Genomic DNA, 25000 nt, shown 5'->3' on the forward strand with positions numbered 1-25000 from the left:
CCACTTTCCAGCAGGCCAGAAAACAAGACTCTGATAAGCACTTGCTGAATAGTTTTGAAAGTATAAGCAGCAGCTCTGGAGAACACTTTTGAAAGGCTATAACACGTATGTTGTCCGGGCCACAAGCTGTGGAAGAGTTTAAGCAGGAAAATACTTTAGATAAAGAAGCAGGAGTGATACGAATGTCAAGCAATGGATCAACCTGTTTGACGGCAATATCAGGTAGAACGCAACTAGTGGAATCAAGAGATGATATTGATGAAAAGTTTTTAGCAAACAATTCAGCTTTGTCTTTTTTGGTGAGGTGACAAAGTCTGAACCATACAAGAGAGATGGAATTAAAGATTTACCCTTATTATTGATACTATAAAAGATTCTCCAGAAGTCGCGAGAGCCTAATTTTTGTGATGCAATACGAGATTTCATTACCAGAGAAAAGCGAGTTTTAGCGTTAGACAAAACCTTTTTACAATGGTTTCTAGCAGTAATAAACAGGCGTCTGTTTTCTGGAGAATTGTTTTGCTGATAAATATGGAAGTAACGGTTTTGATTGGCAATCGCAGCAACACAATGTGAGGAAAACCATGGAGGAGAGTGAAGCTTGATCTGGAATTGTCGTGTGGAAACAAAAGATTACATGCCTGCCTGAATCCACGAAGTTATGTAAGAAGCCCATTTGTCAACAGGAAGACAACAGATTTCTACCCAAGGGCCATTACAAAGAAAATCACGGAAAGAGTCCCAGTCAGCTTTGAGGTAGTTGTAAGAGGTACGATGATAGGGGGATTCAGGTGATGAAGAAGAATGAGATATTAGTTTTAGTGAGATCGAACTGTGATCAGAAGCAACTAAGGGTGAATGTGGAGAAACTGAGCACTGACTAGGATCAGAAACAAGGCATAAGTCGAGTAGAGAAGATAAATGATTCGGATTGTCTGGAAAGCGAGTTGGAAAGTTGACTATTTGAGTTAGGGATTGAGAAAGGCAAAAGTTGTGGGCTTAAATGCCTGCAAAGTCATTGACACTGGAGTCAAGCCATTCAGTGTAATGAGCATTAAAGTCACCGACAACAACAATAATGGCTGATGGATAAAGAAATAGGGCTTGGACAATATGATCAGAAATAGCATCAAATAGAGTGTACCCGTGAGATGAAGAAGAGCAATATAGGACATAGAGAAAGGCAATATAGTGAAGAGGTGCTAAATGAAAGCACATAAAATAATAGTCTGTGGATTCAAACAGAGTTTCATGACTAATGGGCGAATTCTCACGAATTTAAATGCCTAGGCATTTAAATTCGTGAGAATTTATTGGAGTCTTCACGAATTAATGGAAGATAACCATCAACACTAAGATCGCAAGATGAGACAGCTGAACTCAAATTAGTCTCACAAATAGCAAGTAGGTCTGGTGAACTTTGCAAGAGATAAGACTCAACAGAAGAAAAGTTACTTCGAATACCACGAATATTAATGAATGATAGGTTTAGAGAACTTGGTGAAGATGATGGTTTTTTGTGTTTTACAGTTTTTGGTACTTTATTCATTTTAAAATTAGATTGAAGAACTTGACTCAAAGCATAGATAGTATTCAGAACACCGTTTAATAGCCCAAGCAATTGCCTCATTACTACTAATAAACCCTAAGCCGTAACAAAGGGCTCCAAATGTGGCCTTTGCAATGCACACCAAAAGTACAAACAGGGACACCATCCATGCGCAAAATGCCAATGTTAATACTTTGATATTTTTCAGTTGTTGATGTAATAAGCCTTTCTGAAAGCTATTACAGAGTTCGGGAAACCTGACAACCAGCTGGCCTCAGAACCATAAAAGTGAGTTTTAGAGCTGTACTCTCATTAAGAGATAATAGATTGAGTTGCCTAGTCATAAAAACAGAGACACAAGCAACACCCATGCATTGAGTCAAGAAGATCCAGCGTTCAACGTCCTAAACTATAAACAATGTATTAAAAATACATCTGCTCCAGCCTAATAGATAAAGAAGGGGTGCGAGGCTGGTCAACAGATTGAATCTGTTTACCTCTTAAATCTTTACCTAGGAGGTCTTCTACAAGACAGTAGCCGGATGCATTTAACATCTGCCAAAGATGAGTATTTTTATCAAGACACTATCTCTAGCCTTTACTCAACCAAGAGCCCCAAGGCAAGGGGTGTTTTAAGTATGCTTCATGTCCTGCTGCTATGTATCCTACTAGGCATCAGGACATAAAGCAGGTTGTACTGGGTTACATGTTACAAGTAGCAGGATAACCTGACCTGACCCATAAAAAAGCAGGATAACCTGATTTGGCCCATCATATGACCATCCAATAGCATCTAATTAAATGTATGACATAGTCTTTGATTTTCTGCACAAGAAATTTATTCATAATAGCTTTATATACTCATATTTTAGTCAAATACTCTTAAATTTATTTACATGCAATATTTAAAACTCATAATTTCTAAAAGCATTTAAGAATTAAATTGGTAAAATATTCATTATAAACTGTAAGTTATGATTTTCTGCTGCCGAATTTAATAAATCGAGTTATGGTAGCAGTTCTTTAAATATGCTTTCGCTATACGCTTGCACCAGATATCATTAAGTAAAACCTTTTAAAATTTTCAATTATTTAAGCAAAATCCGGCTAGGATTTCGCTTAAATATAAATTAGGATAAATTAGATAAATTATTATAAATATAAGATAGGATAAATTCAAAGCAAGCTTTTGAATGCTTCAATTATGTGAAGAATGTCGGCAACCAAGTTTGTATCAGCAAATTGCTGAAGCACATCCACATTTTTAAGAAATCTCCTGCATTCATGTCCCTCAAACTGGCCCCCATTATACGGGCTCAGTTAAATCTGAAGCTGGCCACTTAACAGCTTCTATCAAGCAGTTTTAAGTATCTTGAAAAGATGATTGGTAAATTATATAAGGAGATTTAATTCCATCGGTGGGATTATTTCCAAAATCAGAACATTGTTAGGTCAATTGATAATTAGTTTTCGAATGACATTGCCAAACAACTTCGCACAACCAACAACCCCGCCAGATTCCCGAAAAAACTCGAGGCTATATTCGATTGATGACCACAAATTAAATTTGCAACTTTCATACCGCAAGCCAAAACTAGCTTAACTCTATTTGTATTAAACAATGACCAGATTTGATCCATGTTGCAGTGAGTTTCTTGCAAATTTTCTGATACCGCAACTAAAATTTATCTCTTAACTCTAGAGTCTTTTCAAATCCATTGAGTGAGCGGTTGTTTTTGTAAAGGTAAGTCTAAATGCAGTATCAACAATGCTTAGACAAAACTTGAGAAAATCTTTCATTTTGTTTAAAAAACCCTTAAAATCTGATATTTTCCCATTAAACTTTCAGGTTTATAAGCATATATAAACAATATTAAAATAAAAAAATTCCATTCAATGAAAATATTAGGCGTATTATTTGATGAACATTTAAGTTGGAAAAATTATATTGAATTAATAGAAAGTAAAATCTCTTTAACTTTTGGGATCATGTTCAAAACGAGGCATCTTTTGAATTAAACTTGGCTAAAAAGTTTGTACTTTTTATTTATCCAAAGCTATATTAGTTACTCTAAAATATCTTGGGCAAGTAATCAGTCGTCTTCATTAAAAAAAATTTGTAGCAAACAAAATCAAGCGACTCAGTTAATTTTTAATGCAAACAGATATGCATTTTTTTTTAATTAATCACTAGACTTACCATTAACAATTTTTACATTCCATCAACAACACTTAAAAAATCGGACTACTCAATTACTTGTCATTATTCAGGATCGAGTTCCACGTCTGCGGAACTCGATCCTGAGTAATGACAAAAAAAAGAGAAAGTGAAACAACATTTGTTAAACTTAACCAATATAAACATTTTTTTGAATTTTTAACTCGTTTTGTTATGTATTTATTATCTTGTTATATATTTGCTAATATGTAACATATACATATACATTTTATGTGTATGTTTAACTCTTAAATATGTAATAACTAATTTTATAGATTCCGTGAACGTCTTTTTGTAAACAACAGCCGCGCGCGTACTTATAGGCAGAAAACGTTAAAACATACATTCATAAGTTTATAATATATACACTTTATAAGTGTTTTTTGCATTTCTTTTATACCCTTAAATGAAATTTTTTTTTCTTTTTGAAAAATTATTGAAATAATTAGTTACATAAAAAATGTAACTAATTACACATATAATGAGCTACATTTTTAATATATTGTAAAAATAAAGGTTTTTTATTATTTTAATAAAATTTGATTGCTCTTAAAATCTTTTATGCATATATTTATGTTTTTCTGCAAATTTTAACTTGTTAAAACTTCAGTCTTTCAAGTGCAATGATTTAGAAATTATAGTTTATTTTGACCAAATCGGTCAAAATAGACTATAATTTGACTATAATTTAATAGACACTTGTTGTCTCATTTTTTGTATAGTTTTTATAACCATGTAAAGTTTATGACTTCCTCAAATTGAGGGGGGTGGGGTGGTGGTATTCTCTAGATGGTCATAAAAACTGAATAATTTAAACATAAAATGTGAAATCTGTCAATGAATACATAACTAGTTTATATTTATGAAAAAAATAAATAATTCAACTTATTGCCCTCACATTTAGGGTTTTTTGTCTAAGATTTTAGGGTTTTTTATTCCCATTCTCCTATCACAGTAATTTTTTTTGTGAAGAATTTTTTCATTATACATATAAATGTAAAAAAATTTGAAATATTCTTTTTTTCAATTATCAATAGTTGAGTACATTATTGGAAAACCCTCTTGGGGTCAACTAATTATAACATTTCTTAACAAAAAGAAAAATATGGTTAATTGCCCCCTCCTTTGTCTTGATCTTGATTTTCTAGTTTCAGATATTATATTATAGTTGAATCACTTATAATAAAATAGAGTTTAATCACTGATTAAATTAATTATAATTCAGTTCACAGGTAAGGCATGGGGTTCAAGCATCAATGGTTATGTGAAGTAGAACAAGTTGGATAAAACCATAATAACAATGTAATCCTATTTTGTTTGAACAACTTTTTTTTTAAAAGTATGTAAATGTATTTGAATTTTGAAATAAATTCATAATTTTAAAAATAATCTTCAGCTGTAGTATAAATAATCTTCACCTATATAACATTTACAAATATGTAAAAATCTTTAATGTTGATTTTCCTATAAAAGTTTGAAAAGTTCTTAATAAGACTTATATAACAAAAAAACTATTAATAACTAACTTAATTGAGAACTTAATCTAATGAAAAACAAGTAAAAATAGTGAGAAAACAAATATTTTCTATTTATATGTTTAATGTGTCATATCCTGTTTTTTCAGGTGAGTTTCATATATAAGTAGTGAATTCTCATTTGTAAGTTTTAGCATTAAAAATAACATGAAAAAAAGTTCATTTTTACCAACTAGTTCATGCAACTTTTCAAACTTTACTAGAAAAATCAAAGTCTGAATATATAGTTAATATAAAGTTGACATCTTTTGCCTTTTTAAGGCCATAACATTTATATTTGCTGGAAAAATTGGCATACAATCTAAGTTTCTATACACTATTCAAACTAAAAAAATGAATCTTACGGTAAAAGCATGCATTTTTAATCAAAAGATCTGATGGCCTTAACTGTGTCTTTATTTGAAAAAGAAGCATGTATATTTTATGTTAGAAAATGAAGCATGTATTATTCTGTAGCACATCTCACACGTGGGTCACTGTCTGCAACAGTGCACTGCGCGATTTGCAATAACATAATTATATTATCCATGTGTAATTACGTTTTTATTATAGAGTAATGTGTATAAATGGTAAAAAGAAACATCAGCTAAAGGCCTAAAGAAAATAAAATGCTATATACCTGATACTTTTACAACTTTCTTTAGCAACTAAAAGCATGTCTTTTTGGTTTCAAAATCTTTAAATTAGCAAAAGCCATTTGCATAATCGATTCATTTACTATCAGGCTTTCTTTGAGTTGCTTTAAAAAGTATATCAGGCTAGACATACTTTTATTACATCATGTTGGCAAATCCCATGGGATTTGCTAACAATAATGATTTTGTGAGTTCATAAGAGTTGTTTGCTAACTCTTCTTGAAATTTATCAGGGCTTTAACTATCATTTCTAAGGAGCACCAATCAGTTTTTAACCATTGTTTATAAATTATTTCATTAAATGAATCCCCTACTAGGTTATTTAATTCTTTTTCAATTCTATTTTCTCTGGGAAACTTTTCACACATGAGTCATTCCATGCCAACTGGACCAAGGTCCAATATGGAGCCCCTCAGATTTTGATGAAACTTAGTAAGTTTGTTAATATCAATGAGAAAAGCAATTCCTGAAAATTTCAGCATAAAATCTTTTGTGGTTCAATTTAAATCAAAATTTCAGAAAACCTTCTAGTTTTTTTTATTGTATACAACTCTTGACTTCCTTTAATGAAACTTTAACATTGAATTCTCAAATGTCACATTTTTTCCATAATGGCTACCTAAAAAAGCTAAAAAATTGTTTGCAAATATAAAAAGTTGATTTTTGATGAGTCAATATACAAAATCTGCAATTTAAGAAGTGAAAAGACATACTCTATATATGGTAGGCTTCCAAATTTTTAAAAATTTGGAAGCCTACCATATATAGAGTATGTCTCTAAGATACAAATCAGTAAAAAGTTATAGACTTCTGAAAATGGCTGCAGCTAAATCTTAGGAAAAATGTGTCTCCACTTCAAACCACCGGTAACCAAGGACCAACACTGGTTTTAATAATTTTTTCTTCTAATTTAATAGATTTTATTTCAGTAATTTCAGAAAAAAAAAAGTGGGTACTCATGGGTAAGTTACAAAATCAGAACAATGAAAATTGCCCAAAATGCATTAAAAACAATAAAACAAAGTTATTGTTGTACTTTAGTTTGTGTCATATATTCTAATACAAAGTATGTATGAATTTAAAAGTATTTCACAATAATTACTAGAAATAAGTTTTTAATTAAGCTTGAATTAAACTCAGTTTTTAAATAGCCCTAGCTCCTGCCATCCCCCATCTCCCTCCCCCCCCCCCCACTTATCCCAAGCATTTACTTTTTAACATGCACATTTTTGTCCAGAACTTAGAAAAAATTTGTAATTGTACACTTTTTATTACACGGTGTGTCTGATTTTATCTCTGATGTATGAAGTGCCTTAATACCCAAACACACCACTAAACATACTCATATAAAAAACTGTGAAATTTAGTTTTAAATGTCAGACAGTAAAAAGACTACATATAAAACTTATAAGTAGCCTATTAGGTTAAAATGAAAGAAAAGACTTTCTAGTCTAATTTACCCAATATTTAATACTATCGCCATAAATTTTGTAATATTTTTTCAATACACTCACTATTCCACCCCTCCCCATTAATTTGACTTATTTCATTATCATGATCAAATTTAGATTACAACTTATACCAAGTTAATATAATAACTTATATAAGTTATCTGATTTGTCAACACAATGCACAAGTTGATTGTGTAATAAAAAATATTATCTAATAAACGATCAATAAACATTGCATCTTTCAAATAAATTTTTGCTAAAAAATTATGTTTAAAACAAATAAATCTAATTTATAATAATTTTGCTAAATTGTTATTTAATGTTACTTATGCTATTGTACAAGTGTAATATTTCAGTGTTTTCTTGAGCTGATTGTTCATAGCATCTACCAGTTGTTGATTGAACTTTTAAAGATGAAATGCATAAAATGTACTTTATTGGAACCCAGCAATTATCTTCTTTATGTGGCCAAGTAAAAGTGTTTAACAAAATAGACTGCTTCATGAACTTGATAAGAACATCTTGATTTTCTTCAGATATTTCCACAATATTGCCTAAAAACCATTTTGTATCATAAACACATGCTGTATTAATTCCTGGTGAAAGAGAAGAGAGTGGAACCATATGATGCATTTTAGAAACATTTACATTAGTATACATATTATCAAATGACACCCGTCTCATCTGTAAAGTAGTTAATGATTGTTGTATAAAACAATTGTGGTTTCTTGTTCCTGGAATTGTTGAACAAGTAGCATAACGTTCTTCTAATTTGAACTTTATGCAATGTAATATAATTGCATCATTTGAAATGTATTGAATATTCTTTAATATTTTGTTTACACCAATCATACATTTTTTCAGGTAAATTGATAGGATCTGTTAGTGATTGTAAACTGGCCTTAGCTACAAGTCTTTTGACAGAGCCCTCAACGCCATCACAAGCACTCTTTCCATGTGATGTGGCAAAAAAATGCCATTCTGCAGATACTTTATGATCTAGTTCATGGTGACATAAATTAGATATGTTTTTTATAATTTTTATATTGTGAACCTGCACCATCACTAAAATAAATGCAGTGGTTAAAGTAAGGCATCAACTCTTTTAAATGTTTTATTACTTCATAAATGAAACAATGAACTGAGTTTGTATTGTATTGCAAATTATCTAAAATAATACAAACACTTTTACATTTTATCATATTTTCTTCCATATAGTAAATAACAAAAGGATGCAATGTTGCTTGACTGTTGTTCCAATGGAAACCTTGTACTGCATCTTGAATAAAAAAACTTTAATTTTCAGCAAAGTCTAGTAATACTAAAATATGATTACTTGGTAATGTTATTTTTAGATGCTACAAATATGCTGCTTGATTTTTGGCTATATAATAATGATCTCTTAATTAGTCTATTTGTTGACGAGCTTTTTCAATAAAATCATCCACTGGAAGAGTTAGTGTAACTATATCATGTTTTTTGTTGGCTTTTTGCCACTGATTAAAGGTAATTTCTTCCAAGCTATGCTTATCAAATAAAGCAATAAGATTCTCTTTAAGTGTGTTGGTATCTGGGCAGTTATCGCAACTGTGCAGCATGCAATCTCGATTTGTTAAGTCACATGCAATTAATGTCAAGAGGTCTTTATAGCCTAAAATATCTGGTAAAATATCTTTTTTTTTTCTGAAATTACTGAAATAAAATCTATTAAATTAGAAGAAAAAATTATTAAAACCAGTGTTGGTCCTTGGTTACCGGTGGTTTGAAGTGGAGACACATTTTTCCTAAGATTTAGCTGCAGCCATTTTCAGAAGTCTATAACTTTTTACTGATTTGTATCTTAGAGACATACTCTATATATGGTAGGCTTCCAAATTTTTAAAAATTTGGAAGCCTACCATATATAGAGTATGTCTTTTCACTTCTTAAATTGCAGATTTTGTATATTGACTCATCAAAAATCAACTTTTTATATTTGCAAACAATTTTTTAGCTTTTTTAGGTAGCCATTATGGAAAAAATGTGACATTTGAGAATTCAATGTTAAAGTTTCATTAAAGGAAGTCAAGAGTTGTATACAATAAAAAAAACTAGAAGGTTTTCTGAAATTTTGATTTAAATTGAACCACAAAAGATTTTATGCTGAAATTTTCAGGAATTGCTTTTCTCATTGATATTAACAAACTTACTAAGTTTCATCAAAATCTGAGGGGCTCCATATTGGACCTTGGTCCAGTTGGCATGGAATGACTCATGTGTGAAAAGTTTCCCAGAGAAAATAGAATTGAAAAAGAATTAAATAACCTAGTAGGGGATTCATTTAATGAAATAATTTATAAACAATGGTTAAAAACTGATTGGTGCTCCTTAGAAATGATAGTTAAAGCCCTGATAAATTTCAAGAAGAGTTAGCAAACAACTCTTATGAACTCACAAAATCATTATTGTTAGCAAATCCCATGGGATTTGCCAACATGATGTAATAAAAGTATGTCTAGCCTGATATACTTTTTAAAGCAACTCAAAGAAAGCCTGATAGTAAATGAATCGATTATGCAAATGGCTTTTGCTAAAACAATTTGTTTGTAATTCAGGATGAAGTTCATCTTATTTTTAAAAAATCAGGCAACTCTTCATTCATTTCAGGGATAGGTTTTCTTTTAAAGACCTCATATCAATATGTGAGGTCTTTAAGAGTAAATTTTATTTGTCTTATATCTGACAATCTGCTTCACAATACTCAGGTTGTCTTTAGTAATGTTTTAAAAAGCGCATGGAAAAAGTGTATTTGATTGAGCAGGTGGTACTGGTAAAAGAGTTATTAACAAACTGTTCCTTCAAAGGCTGACTGAAAATCGGCATTTAAAGATTTTGAAACCAAAAAGACATGCTTTTAGTTGCTAAAGAAAGTTGTAAAAGTATCAGGTATATAGCATTTTATTTTCTTTAGGCCTTTAGCTGATGTTTCTTTTTACCATTTATACACATTACTCTATAATAAAAACGTAATTACACATGGATAATATAATTATGTTATTGCAAATCGCGCAGTGCACTGTTGCAGTCTACTAAAGATATCTTTAATAATAACAAAAAAAAATAGGTTTTTTTATTGTTAAAACCAAGTGTACCAATAAAAAAAGAACGCAAGATCATTACACTGCAAAATTAACAATAGCACACAATTCTAACTTTAACCCTGACAAAAGCAATGTTTTTTTGTTAAACTGTAGTAGCCATTTTTTAACTATAGTAAAAAAAAAAAGAAGAAACAAAATTCAAAGTAAAGTTTAAATACTCTATTTAAGTACTTTATGTAACAAGTGAAACTGGCGGCTATGTATCACTTGATTTCATAACTTAAATATTAGGTTAATCCTGGTAGGGACAATTTATTACTAATCACTAATCCATCTGTTGTGTTGACAGTTTTTGTAAGGATCAAGAAAGTGCAAGACAGTAAAGGTCCCAGACCAAGACCGACGTTCCCGACTTTCAAAATTAAAACTTAAACCAAGACTAAGACAGTTTAATATGAGTATTAAGACCTCTCGAGACCAAGGCTTAAGTCTTGAGTCCTACATCACTGGATTTTTCTGGATTAAATTTAATTTTAGATTTCTCCAAATATCTGAAACTGAAATAGCTGTAAACAAATACACATGAAGTACTTGCTAAATAATTTGAAAGTGTCTCTGCTGTCAAAGGAGCTTGCTCATTATTTAAGGAAATTATTATTTCTTACCTCAATTTCGATTTTTAAAAGCTTATGTAACATCATTTTTTACATGCTGGAAGATACTTACACAAAAGTCAATAAATATTGACATCAATATTTGTTATATTGCTATTTCTTAAATGTGATTCTGTTTGTGATATTATTGCCATGTGACGTGCTTGAGCTCAAAAACACAAAAAGGGTTTTACTTCTTTCTTATTAAAATTAAATAAATGTTCATATGATCATTTATTTTTACTTTATTAAATAAATGATCATTTATTTAACTAAAAAAACATCTAATGTCTGATTCATATATTTGATGTTTTTAATTAGCAACTAATAATCAATTATAAAGTAAAAACCAAGCCTAATAATAAAAGTTGTTTGTAACAAGTTTGACTTTTTTATTTTAGAATCTTTTTTTTATTTAATTATAAAATGATTTAATACCCCTTATATATTATGAAAGTCTTTTAAAAACCTGTTCAACATTTTTTTGGAGGATACCAATCATTTTTGACTTTGAGATATAATTAGGGCTACCATATGAATTTTTGGAAAAATCAGGAAATCATGTCTTTTTTAACCTGTCAAATCAGGACAAATATAAATAAGCAGAAAGTCTAAATCAGGACAAAAGCTCGTCACACTAAAAGTAAAAATGACAAAAAATACAACATTAAAAACCAGCGTTGATTTACATTTTTGTAATGACTACAAGAATTATTTCTTTTCTTTGCTTTTAAACCAGTCATATTTTTCATTAGAGTGTACTTTTTTCAGGAAAAACTGGTCATTTTTTATCTTTTCATAGAACTGTGAGCAACTGAGATCAATATTTAACTTACTATATTTTTTAGTTTTTGTCAAAATGATATTTTTTGTTATGGTTTTTAAAATCAGGATATTTTGGCACCTGATCAGGACAGTCAGGACAGACCCTTCCAATCAGGACCGTCCTGATGAAAATCAGGACTATGGTAGCCCTAGATATAATACTCCTTAATTTTTTTTTTTTCTTTTTCAAAAATCTTTGCTTCCAACAAGGCTGCAGGCAGCCGCTGAATAAAGTTGGAAGTTACTGAAAGTAGTGATTGTAGAGCAAGATAACGATTGACGGACAACTTAAAGGATTGCAAATTATACGAATCAGGAAAACAAGATGAAGGAAGCGAATTCCAAAGAACTGATGTTCGAGGAAAAAAACTAGACGAATAAGAGTTTTTGGAGCACTTAGGAACAGTCACAAAAAAAGGATGAGACTTAATTGAATAACGAGTAACACGAGAATGAATTTTAGTAGATGGCACAAGAGACGCTAGCTCTTTAGAGCAGTGCCCATTATAAAATTTGTAGAAAAAATAAAGAGAAGCAACATTACGACGATGTGATAACGGTTGGAGGTTGGCTGCAAGAGCAGGTCCAACTATGTTTACAATGCGTTTTAGCACCTTGTCTAAAAGAGAAAGAGCATCGTTAGAAGATCCGCCCAAGATATGGGCGGATCTTCTAACGATGATCTTGAGCTCGATAGAGAGATGGAACCTTAGCAGATGCTAATTTGTAATTGATTTGTACATTGCTGTTCATAAATATAGAAAGGTCTGAACTATTGCGATAACGATTGGCTGAAAAAAATTGAGTTTTATCTGTATTGAAGTTCACCAGCCACTGTGAGCCCCATGCTGTAGCAGAAGTGAGATCCTTTTCAAGCTCAAATACCCCCTCCAAGCAATCAGAGAGTGTTGGTTTCTTATCACGACAAGAATAAATGGTAGTATCATCAGCAAACAATGCCACCTTAGATTTGAGAATAGCTGGAAGATTGTTAATGTAAATTAAAAAGACTATAGGGCCAAGGATAGAACCTTGAGGAACCCCTGAAGTTACAGAATAAGAAGAAGAGTGCTGTCCATCGAGGACAACTTTTATGCTACGATCGGAAAGGAATGATTCAATAATCTTAAATATGTTGCCAGATACACCATAAGAAGAAAGCCTTTGGAGAAGACCAGCATGAAAATCTTTATCAAAAGATTTTCAAATGTCAAGAGCGATGGCCTTAACCTCTCCACCTTTATCTAATGCACGATAAAACGTATCAGTTATTACTGTTAGCAAATCAGCTGAAGAACAAGAAGATCAAAATCCATATTGATGGTCAGAAAGTAAGTTATTAGATTCAAGATGAGAAATTAAGTGTTTGTTAATTATAGATTCAAAAACCTTGCTTATGATAGGAAGAAGACTAATGAGACGGTAGTTAGACAAATCAGATCACTCTCCAGAATTTTTGAAGACAGGGATAACAGATGCCGCTTTCCAGCAGGCTGGAAAAAAAGACTCTGATAAGCACTTGCTGAATAGTTTTGAAAGTATAAACAGCAGCTCCGGAGAACACTTCTGCAAGACAATAACAGGTATGTTGTCCGGGCCACAAGCTGTAGAAAAGTCTAGGCAGGAAATCACTTTAGATACAGAAGCTGGAGTGATACGAATGTCAAGCAATGGATCAACCTGTTTGACGGCAATATCAGGTAGAACGCAACTAGTGGAATCAAGAGATGATATTAATGAAAAGTTTTTAGCAAACAATTCAGCTATGTCTTTAGGTGAGGTGACAAAGTCTGAACCATACAAGAGAAATGGAATAAAGATTTGCCTTTATTATTGATACTATTAAATATTCTCCAGAAGTCGCGAGAGCCTAATTTTTGTGATGCAATACGAGATTTCATGACCCGATAAAAGCGAGTTTTAGTGTTAGACAACCTTTTTACAATGGTTTCTAGCAGTAATAAACAGGCGTCTGTTTTCTAAAGAATTGTTTTGCTGATAAATATGGAAGTAACGGTTTCGATTGGCAATCGCAGCAGCACAATGTGAGGAAAACCATGGAGGAGAGTGAAGCTTGACCTGGAATCGCCGAGAGGGAACAAAAGATTCCATGCTGGCCTGAAGTTATGTAAGATGCGCATTTGTTGACAGGAAGACAAAAGATTTCTACCCAAGGGCCATCACGGAAAGAATCCCACTCAGCTTGATTGTAGTTGAAAGAGGTACGATAATAGGGGGATTCAGGTGATGAAGAAGAATGAGATATTAGTTTTAGTGAGATCAAACTGTGATCAGACGCACCTAAGGGTGAATGTGGAGAAACTGAGCACTGGCTAGGATCAGAAACAAGACATAAGTCGAGTAGAGAAGTTAAATGATTCGGGTTGTTAGGAAAGCGAGTTGGAAAGTTGACTATTTAATTTAGGGATTGTGAAAGGCAAAAGTTGTGGGCTTTAAAGCCTGCAGAGTCACTGACACTAGAGCCAAGCCATTTAGAGTGGTGTGCATTAAAGTCACCGACAACAACTATATTAGCTGATGGATAAAGAGAGAGGGCTTGGTCAATATGATCAGAAATAACATCAAAAAGAGTGCAGTCTTGAGATGAAGGAGAGTGGTATAGAACAAATAGAAAGGCAATAGAGTAAAGTGGTGCTAAACGAAAGCACATGAAAGAATAGTCTGTGGATTCAAATCTAGTTTCATGACAAATGGGTGAATTCTTACGAATGTAAATGCCCAGGCCAAGCATTTGACTATTGGAGTCTTTACAAATTAATGGAAGATAACCATCAACACTAAGATCGCAAGATGAGACAGCTGAACTCAAATTAGTCTCACAAATAGCAAGTAGGTCTGGTGAACTTTGCAAGAGATAAGACTCAACAGAAGAAAAGTTACTTCGAAGACCACGAATATTAATGAATGATAGGTTTAGAGAACTTGGTGAAGATGATGGTTTTTTGTGTTTTACAGTTTTTGGTACTTTATTCATTTTTAAATTAGATTGAAGAACTTGACTCAAAGCATAGATAGTACTCAGAACACCGTTTAATAGCCCAAGCAATTGCCTCATTACTACTAATAAACCCTAAGCCGTAACAAAGGGCTCCAAATGTGGCCTTGGCAATGCACACCAAAAGTACAATTAGGGACACCATCCATGCACAACATGGCAATGTTAATACTTTGATATTTTTCAGCTGTTGATGGAATCAGTCTCTCTGAGAGCTACCACAGAGGTCGGGAAACCTGACTACCAGCCGGCCTCAGAACCATAAAAGTGAGTTTTAGAGCTGTACTCTCATTAGGAAATAATAGAATGAGTTGCCTAGTCATAAAAACAGAGACACAAGCAAAACCCATGCATTGAGTCAAGTAGATCCAGCATTTAACATCCTAAACTATAAACAATGTAGTAAAAATACATCTGCTCCAGCCTAATAGATGAAGAAGGGGTGCGAAGCTGGTCAACAGATTGAATCTGTTTACCCCTTAAGTCTTTACCTAGGAGGTCTTCTACAAGACAGTAGCCAGGTGCTATTAATTTTAAGATGAGTGTTTTTGTGGAGACACCATCTCTAGCTTTTACTCAACCAAGTTCCTCAAGGCAGGGGGTGTTTTAAGTCAGAGTTGGCATCTCCTAGCCTGTGCCTAAAAAGGCGTATCCTACAAGGCAGCAGGACATGAAGCAGATTTTACTGGGTTACATGTTACCAGTAGCAGGATAACCTGACCTGACACATATTGTGTTAATGGCCCTTTATTTGTGCCCCTATCTACATAACCAGATCAAGGAGGGGGAAACCAACCATATCTTTCTTTTTGTTAAGAAATAACTTTTAATTGGTTGCACCCCTCACACAGGCTAGTAGGCAGGTTAAAGACACTCTGGTTTCCAATAATGCACTCAATCATTGATCATTGAAAATAGGATTGTTCAAAAATGCTGGCATTTTTGGTGTGAACATGACATAATGTTTGCATTTTTCGATAACTGGATCTAATGGACTTATATGCTGTTAATCTTAGGTCAAATGAATGTGTTTTTTACAAGCATCTCAAAATGGTGGAAAATTGGACTTTTTAGGCGAATGGGCAATATACTTTTAGGTATATTTGAGTTCTAAACTTCAACAAGCTGCTTATATTTTGCCCATTTATCGCAGCCAGAAGTAGCTAATCAGAAAATTTACCTGTAAAGACTTGTGAATAAATAGAAAAATACTACAGTTACTTCATCTTGGCTCTTTTTAGTGATTTTCAAATTTTTTCTTAAGATGAGAAGGTCATAATTTTTTTCTAATATGATACAAGTTAATAAAAATCACTTTTTTAAAAAGAGAACTATCCAGATAATAGTTTTAGAAAATATGAGACTCTTTTTGGAAGTGAGAAAAAAGATAAAATTTCAAAGTAGTCTTTTTTGACCATTTGTATATCAAAGAGGCCACTTTGTTGTGTTTATAAGGCTATAATTTTGCACTTGGAAGACTGAAATTGCAAATCTAACTACATTATAATATGTAAAATCTGAGATGCATGTTTAAAGTATATATGCATATATGTTTTTTTGCAACTTGTTATTTTTTTTTTTATATTTGTAACTCTTGCATATTGCTTAAAACATACTTACAACAATAGTTATATGATGAGAAAAAAAACTTAAAGTAAATTTAATTAAGCAATCAAATTATATTCTAAATTTAATTAAAGTTTTGATTATTAATTTTTGATATTTGATATTATTATTGATGATAAAATTTTTTTTGTTTTGTTATGATTAGAATAATGATTTGTGTTTTAGATATACTAATGCACTTTAATTATTCTCGAAAACTTGTACTTTTGCATTTAGATATATACTTGCATATTTTAGGTGTACTTAATGTTACATTGAAGACAGTTAGGTGAGTTATTTATATTATTAAAATAATTTTATAAAAATTTATATATTTTTTTTAAAGAGTGTCAATTTATATTAAATGAAGAGAGTGGCACAGTGAAAAGTCCAAGGTATCCAAAGCCATATTCCAACAACTTAAATTGCTCATGGAAGATAACTGTACCTAATGGTCGTCAAATTATTCTCACAGTTAATAAGTTTCAAATAGAAAGCAGTTATAACTGTGAATCAGATGCTTTGTACGTTTATGATGGTCCAAATGACAAAGCTAACCTTTATTCTAAACCATATTGTGGCACTAATGCTCCATCTGTTATAAAATCCAAAAGCAATAATTTGTTTCTTCGCTTTATAACTGACAATTTAGATAATAATATTGGATTTTTAATACAATATAATTCTGTTAAAAGTTAGTTATATTTATTTAATGCTTCATTTTTTTAAAAGGATTCCAAAGTTGTTGTATTAAAATTAAAACCTTTTTTTTATGGGATTCCATAAAAGTTGGTCTTATCCTGCAAGTGAAACCTTTTTTAAAATAATGTTTTTGTTTAATTCAATATAAATTGTAAAAACATGTTTTTCAATCATTTTTGACTTTGAGATATAATACTCCTTAATTGTGTAAATTTATGTATTATATAAATTGTAAAAAAAAGCTATTTTAAAAATAAATTTAAATAACTTAACTTATTTTTATTAATATTTAATTAAATTTTTTTTTTTTTAGTTGATGTTGTAACTAAATTTTATTTTAAATAATCTTTCCTTCATAAGTATTCTTTTTATTTTTTAATGTTTAATTTATTAGGCTTAAAATTTTTTTTTTCAAAAGCTCAAGTGTTTATTTTTTAGTTATTTTCTTTTAAGTGTTTAATATTTGTTGAGTCAAATATTTAAAGCAATTTTTAAAATGCAAAGTTTGTGGTCACTTATTAGGACAAGGATTTTTTTTTGAAAGTCACTTTCTTTTTCTTTACAAATTATTTGTTTTAATTTGACTACTTTCTGTAACACTTTAATAAACTCACAAAAGTTCTTCCAACATTTTTAATGTATGTTATGATTTTCTGTAACAATTTAATATGTTAAGTTACATGGCTTTCTGTAACACTTTAACATATTATGTTACATGACTTTGTAACATTTCAATATATTAAATTACATGACTATACATCTAATAAACCTATATACCTGATAAATTATATATAGCATTGTTGTTTTAAAACACTTAAAATAAACAAGTTATTTTTATGAAGTGTTAATATTTTAATATTTATTTTAATTTAGTTTAGAATACATTATTAAATTTTTTTTTGATTAAAAATTTATCAGGGTAACAAATTTCACCCTGTAAGTTATGAAAATTTAAGTGCTGAAACCACAAGACTCTATAACTCTATTTATTGAAATGCAAGTTCAAGAAAGATATTAGATATTTTTCTTGAATTAAGTCAGAATATATCCTAAAATAACAAATAGTAGACTTAAAACAAAATTATCATTTATTCATTAATTTATTCAAAAATCATAAAAGTAAGCTGTGGCACAGTGGTTAGAGTTCTGGCTCAGACCCAAGAGGTTTTTACTTTGATGTCCAATTAGAAATTGATGCCCAGTGAAAAAGGAAGCATGAACTACCTGCTCAAATATTCCTCCGCGGTGCTCTGTGTTAAGATCCATAGGTTTTCTTGCTCCTTACAACTATTAATAAAAAAAGTATCTTTAAACCTTTTTTTAAAAAAAAAAATTAATAAAAGTAGCCTGGAAAAAATTTAGCATTTAGTAATTTATCAGTTTCAACTAATTTAATAGTTATTATTTTTTTCCAATTGACACGGTGTAACAATGACAGTGATGGATATTTTTTTCCAACTGACATGTAACAATGATGAATTGTGGTGTAACAATAATGGTGAAATGCCTTGTTTTTTTCTACTTACATGATGGAATCGTGGTTAACAATGATGACGAAATGGCTGTTTTTTCTATTCACATTATAATAAATATTTTGTGGATTCAAACATAAAATTTAGTAGCTGATTTGTCTGTAAAAAAAAAAAAAAAATAACAAAATCAAGTTTAACCTTGATTCAACTTTAGATTTAGAAAAATAAAAATGTTTCAAACATAACTTGTAAAATTTATGTATAAGAACTAAAGATATCTTTTTATATATTAAAAGAAATGATTTGATCATACATAAATTTTGTAGATTAAAAAAATATGAATGAAAAAAAATTTAATTTCTAAATATAACATCTTGATATGTCATAAATTTTTTTTTAATTGAGTTTCTACTTGACTTTGTTTGACATATAACAAAGAATGCGCATAATGTTGTTTTGCAAATAATTTTTGTTGGTATGAAGGCATCACACTTCAGTATTATAACTCTTTTTCCATTGTTTTTTTTTTATTAACTTTGGGATCCTTTATAAAAATTTTTTTTTGAGTAAAAAATGGTGATATAACAGGAGTATTATAGTGTACAATATTTTTCTTTTAGTATGTGATTATGAGCTTGAAAAATCAAATGGTACTTTTACTTCACCCAATTTCCCTCAATACTATTACGCTAATGCTAATTGCTCATACCTAATTAAAGCAAAGATCGGAAAAACAATTGTACTTCAGTTTACCAATGTTGTTTTGGAAAATGAGGAAAATGGTAGGTATCAATCCTTTTTTATAAAAACAGTTATTTGTTAATCAGAAGATGCATTTTAGTTTTATTGGTAGTATTGAGGTTTGTTTAGTTTTGAGGCTAATGGTTACTGCTTAAAGTTAATCATTTAATGAATTACAATTAAACATTAAATTTTGTAAAAATTATGTGCCAACAAAGGAGGACTAGAATGGGAAACAAAAAAGGATCTGGATCTTATACTTCAGAGCTGCTACCTGATGATGCAGCTGAAATTGATTTGAGTCTTTAAATGAAGTTTAATGTTTAAGTGGTAAACATGCAGCTGTTCTTATAATCAAAGTTAGGTAGGTTGTCATAACTTGAAAACTAAAATTTGAAAAATACTTAAAAATATGTAAGAAAATTATAATTTTCTTACATATTTTATATTATCAGTTATGCATTAAAACTTAAATCTATTTTTATTTATTTGGTGAATCTTGGTTGTAACTAACTTCTAAATTATTAAGTAGCTTTACTAAAGCAGTAACAAAGTAATTTAGAAAGCAGAAAGTAAATGTTGTGGCAAAGTTTTATGTAAAAGTTAACCAGGTGCAGTTTTTTACAAAGTTGGTGAGAATATCATAATCTTTTTAACCAGAAAAAAGTTAGCCATGTGTTTTCTCCTATGAAGGGACACAGTTAACTGTCAAAATTTAAATATTGTGTTTGCTGAGGACGTTCAACTCTAGATGGTAATACTTGGATTTATCCTTGATATTATTATATTCTTTTAAGTCATAAGAAATGGCCTAATCTTTTTATTAGTTTTGTTTATTTTTTACTACCAATTGCAAAACATGCTCTAATTCTTGTTTGTTATACTAACAATTGGGTGGCTTGTCAACAAGTTTTTTCCATATCTTTAAAAATTATTTATCTGGAGAGCCTTTAAAGCTTTAATAAATAGATATTTTGGTAACTTATCTTGAATCTTTAGTGTCTTATCTAATAACTAAACAACTTTACCAACTAACTGATGATCTGAACAGATTTCAATATTTTTATTGAATTGGTTTATTAATAGAAAATTTTATTCTGTTGTTGATGTGTGTGGTCAGATCAAAAGTCAAATAAGTTTTTTTCCCTCTAATCATCTTGCAAAAGTTGTCTTAGACGGAAACCAAACTTAAATTTTACATATTTGCTTGGTTGCTTTTTATTTCTCTGTTTAACAGGTATTCTAATTTCTATTCTAGAAAGATATTATTAATTTCAACTCTGCAGTAGAACTTTAACTATCTGTTTAAAACATTTAAGTGGAATATTAAAGTAACTTTTAACTTCTAGAAATAAATAGTTAATTAGGCAATATTGATTTTAATATTAGGTAATTTTAATTTTAATATTAGGTAATATTAACTTTATTATTAGGTAATATTAGTTTTAATATTAGGTAATATTAATTTTAATATTAGGTAATATTAATTTTAATATTAGGTAATATTAATTTTAATATTAGGTAATATTAATTTTAATATTAGGTAATATTAATTTTAATATTAGGTAATATTAATTTTAATATTAGGTAATATTAATTTTAATATTAGGTAATATTAATTTTAATATTAGGTAATATTAATTTTAATATTAGGTAATATTAATTTTAATATTAGGTAATATTAATTTTAATATTAGGTAATATTAATTTTAATATTAGGTAATATTAATTTTAATATTAGGTAATATTAAGTAATACATTTAGTAATATTAACATTTAGTAATAATAACCTTTCTTTGTACTAATATTTCCTAAAAATTTATAATATGTTTGTATAAAGAAGTAGTAAGTGACCTGAGCCACAGCCTTGGTCTCATTCCCAGCTAAAAATGCGACTTTTTGCAAACCCTGCCCCTGCAAAATTATAAAACTTAGCAAGGGTTGATAGCTGGGACTAGAAAAAAATTTATCAAACTTTATGTTATAATTTTATGCTTGCATTTACTGTTTATTAAATACTGGCATATATTTATATATTTTTAAACTCTAATTTACTTTCATCAAAGGTTGCAAGCAAGCACTATTAAGTTATGAGTTACTTTAAAATAAAGAATAAGTTAAAATACTAGGAAATGGTTAGCTGAAGACTTAAAAAGTTGTAGGTTGTATAAAAAAAGAAAACATGAAGATAGGTATAAGGTTTTTTTGATGTACAAGGAAAAAAACTGTATTAATAAAAGATTTTATAGCATGAAGGGACAAATACAGTAAAAGGATGCAACTTGTTGAATAAGAAGCCAAGCAAAAATGAGTTTTGGTTTATCATAATAGAGATAGCTCGTTTGAGCATTGACCATGATAGTATTTGTAGAAAAATGAAAAAAATCCAACCTTACAACAATGGGAGAGTGGCTCAAGCTTGGCTGATAAAGCAGGTCTAATCACATTTACAATGTGCTTTTAGACTTTGTCTGAGAGTAAGAGGGTTGTTATTCATTAATATAGGAATGCCAACATTATTGCATTATTTTTTTGCAGTAAATAAATGAGTTTTATTGTCTAACAAAAATTGGGGATTTTAAGTCCTGAATTTAAATCCGTAAGCCACTGCAAGCCTTAAGCTGTTACAGAAGAGAGATAAGATTAAAAATTGACTGCTTGTTCTAGCAATCAAAAAGTGAAAATTTTTTGTCAAGGCAGAAGTATGAAGTTGAGTTGTCGGCAAATAAAGCCACGTCAGCAAATAAAGCCACGTCAGCAAATAAAGCCAGATGTAAAATTTTCATGAAGATTGATGTTGTAGATAAGAAACAATACAGGAGCAAAGATAAAATCTTGTGGTACCCTTAAAGTTACTTGAAATAAAGAAGAGTTTAGGTCCTCAAGAATAACTTTAATAAAGCAGTTAAAAAGAAATAGTTCAATAATCTCAAAACCTTTATATAAAGAAACAAATAACAGGGTGAAGACTAAACGTAGGACAGTTGGAGAGTTCAAAGTGAAAACACTTTAAACTCTCCAACTATCCTACAATTAGTTTTGAAAGAGTTTTGAAAAATCAGAACAACTCATTTAGCACTTTTTGAAAATTTAGTAAAAATTGAAGAGAGATCTGGAGAACACTTTTTTAAAACTATGATGGAAATTTTGTCTGAAGCACAAACCGTAGAAGTGTTTAATTGAGAATTAACTTTAACATTGAAAGCCAGAGTGATTTGGATGTTTAACAATGGGTTAATCTATTTAGCTAGCAGGAAGAGTTTGGCCATAAGATTCAAGAGTCAAATTAGAGTAAGATAACTCGGCTTTATTTTTGGGGAAAAGACCCATGAATTAAAGATTAAATGTTAGACTTACTTAGTTAATGACACTGTTGAAGACTAACCAAAAGTCTCTATAACCTAACATCTGATATAAAAAAAAGTTTTAGTGAACTGAGAATAACAGAGCTTAACATCAGACAGGACCTTTATACATTGACCTCTTGGAATAATAAAAGGACATTTGACAAACCCGGCTTTGGCTATATTTTATCAAACCTGGCCCCAGTCAAATATCAATCCCAGTTGCTTACTTTAAAGTAGTATTAGTAAAGTATTAGGTAATAATAATATTAATAACTTTTATTATAATAATATTAATATTATAAACTTATAATATTAATAATATATTATTAATATTTATAATAATAATATTAATATTGTAAACTTTTATTATACCACTTAAACTTTTTTAATTTAACAATAGATAAAATTAAATTTTTTAATTATAGTTTGCAACTTTTAAAATATTTTTGGAAATATTTAAATGAAATAATAAATAAAATCTTTAGGAAACTGTTTGGATTCTATCAGCGTTTATGATATAATCAATAATGAAATGAAACTTTTGAAGAAATTTTGTGGATCACCCTACCTTATTCAAGAATTTCATTCATCGTATAATCAGATGCTAGTCAAATTTCATTCAGATGATTTAATCAATAAACCTGGGTTTTTTGCAAACTACTACAGTCTTAGTAATTTTAAATTCTTTTTTAGTTATTATTTAGAAATATATTTTTTTAAACTTTTGCCTAAAGTTATACATATACATATGTAAGTATATATTATACAACTTTAATATATATAAATATATATATATATATATATATATATATATATATATATATATATATATATATATATATATATATATATATATATAAGTTAGTAATATAATATAATATTATATTACTAATTTATATATATATATATTAGATGAGTGTTTATAATATATATAAACACTTATCTAACTTTTATCTTCAACATCGTGTTTCTCTATCAGTAGGTTCATCAGGAAGCTGATGAACCTACTACATCATGAAAAAGTTAGATAAGTGTTTTTAATAATTTATTATTGCTCTGTTCTTTAAGAACATTGAGCACTCTATTTGTAGAATACAGTGACATAATTTATATATATATATATATATATAGAAATATATATATATATATATATATGTATGTATGTATGTATGTATGTATGTATGTATGTATGTATGTATGTATGTATGTATGTATGTATGTATGTATATATATATGTCATACTATAGTGGCAGGCCGAGTAAACATACAGCTTTTAAAAAACTGTAGGCAAGTTTTTTTTATTGAAGCATTCGTTTTTTATTTAGGTTTTGAATAATTGAGTTAATTTGATGTAATTGTTTTATGATAAATAAAGATTTTTGAAACAAATAAATGAATGAAACCTCCGAAATGAAAAAAGTTGTATATTAACTGCACATTTATTAGATATAATCAATTAAAAACTCATACATATATATATATATATATATATATATATATATATATATATATATATATATATATATATATATGTATATATATATGTATATATATATATATATATATATATATATATATATATATATATATATATATATATATATACATACACACACACATAAAAGTCAGATACTATTAAAAATTAGTTAGATAAACTAACAAGACAGACAAAAGTATACAGATGGTGAAATAAAATGTATGAATAAAATATCCAATGGTAGATGTTATCTCAAGGCAAACTTAAACCACCATGGTTAGTCTCTCTGACATATTCTCCAATTTTTGACCAATTTGGAGATGAAATAACTTTTCTTCTGACATAACCAGTTATGTAAAACAAGATATTTTAGCTTCTTTAAAAAAATTGCTTTCAATAACCTGAGGATTATGAAACGCATGGAATAAAATAGCATCTTGCATTACATATTTACATTTGTCACACAATGACTTGTTGAAATTTTTTAATCATTAGCTGTGATACCAATATTAAAATAAAGTTTTTTTTTAATGTTAACTTTTTGTGATATTTGCTGAACATTTATAAAATAGGTACTATCTTATTCTTGTCAAAGTTTTCCAAATGCTTTCTCAAAGGGAAAAAGATATGATATAATAGAAATGACTTATAATTAGTAAATGTTTTACTTGTTTAACTATTTTACAACATGTAT

The 25000-nt window shown here is 29.4% G+C and overlaps 1 protein-coding gene across 2 annotated transcripts in view; it reads left to right on the forward strand.

Moving 5' to 3' along the window:
• Positions 1–25000, forward strand: part of LOC105847033 (fibropellin-1) — a 67179-nt gene that overhangs the window by 12736 nt on the left and 29443 nt on the right. For both annotated transcript variants that reach the window (XM_065814002.1, XM_065814003.1), the window contains exons 3-5: positions 16914–17261; positions 19362–19523; positions 23315–23500. In XM_065814002.1, coding sequence (XP_065670074.1) covers positions 16914–17261; positions 19362–19523; positions 23315–23500 — 696 coding nt within the window. The remainder of the gene's footprint in view (positions 1–16913; positions 17262–19361; positions 19524–23314; positions 23501–25000) is intronic.

The sequence above is a fragment of the Hydra vulgaris genome, chromosome 12 (assembly GCF_038396675.1).
Source record: "Hydra vulgaris chromosome 12, alternate assembly HydraT2T_AEP".
NCBI classification, from domain to species: domain Eukaryota; kingdom Metazoa; phylum Cnidaria; class Hydrozoa; order Anthoathecata; family Hydridae; genus Hydra; species Hydra vulgaris.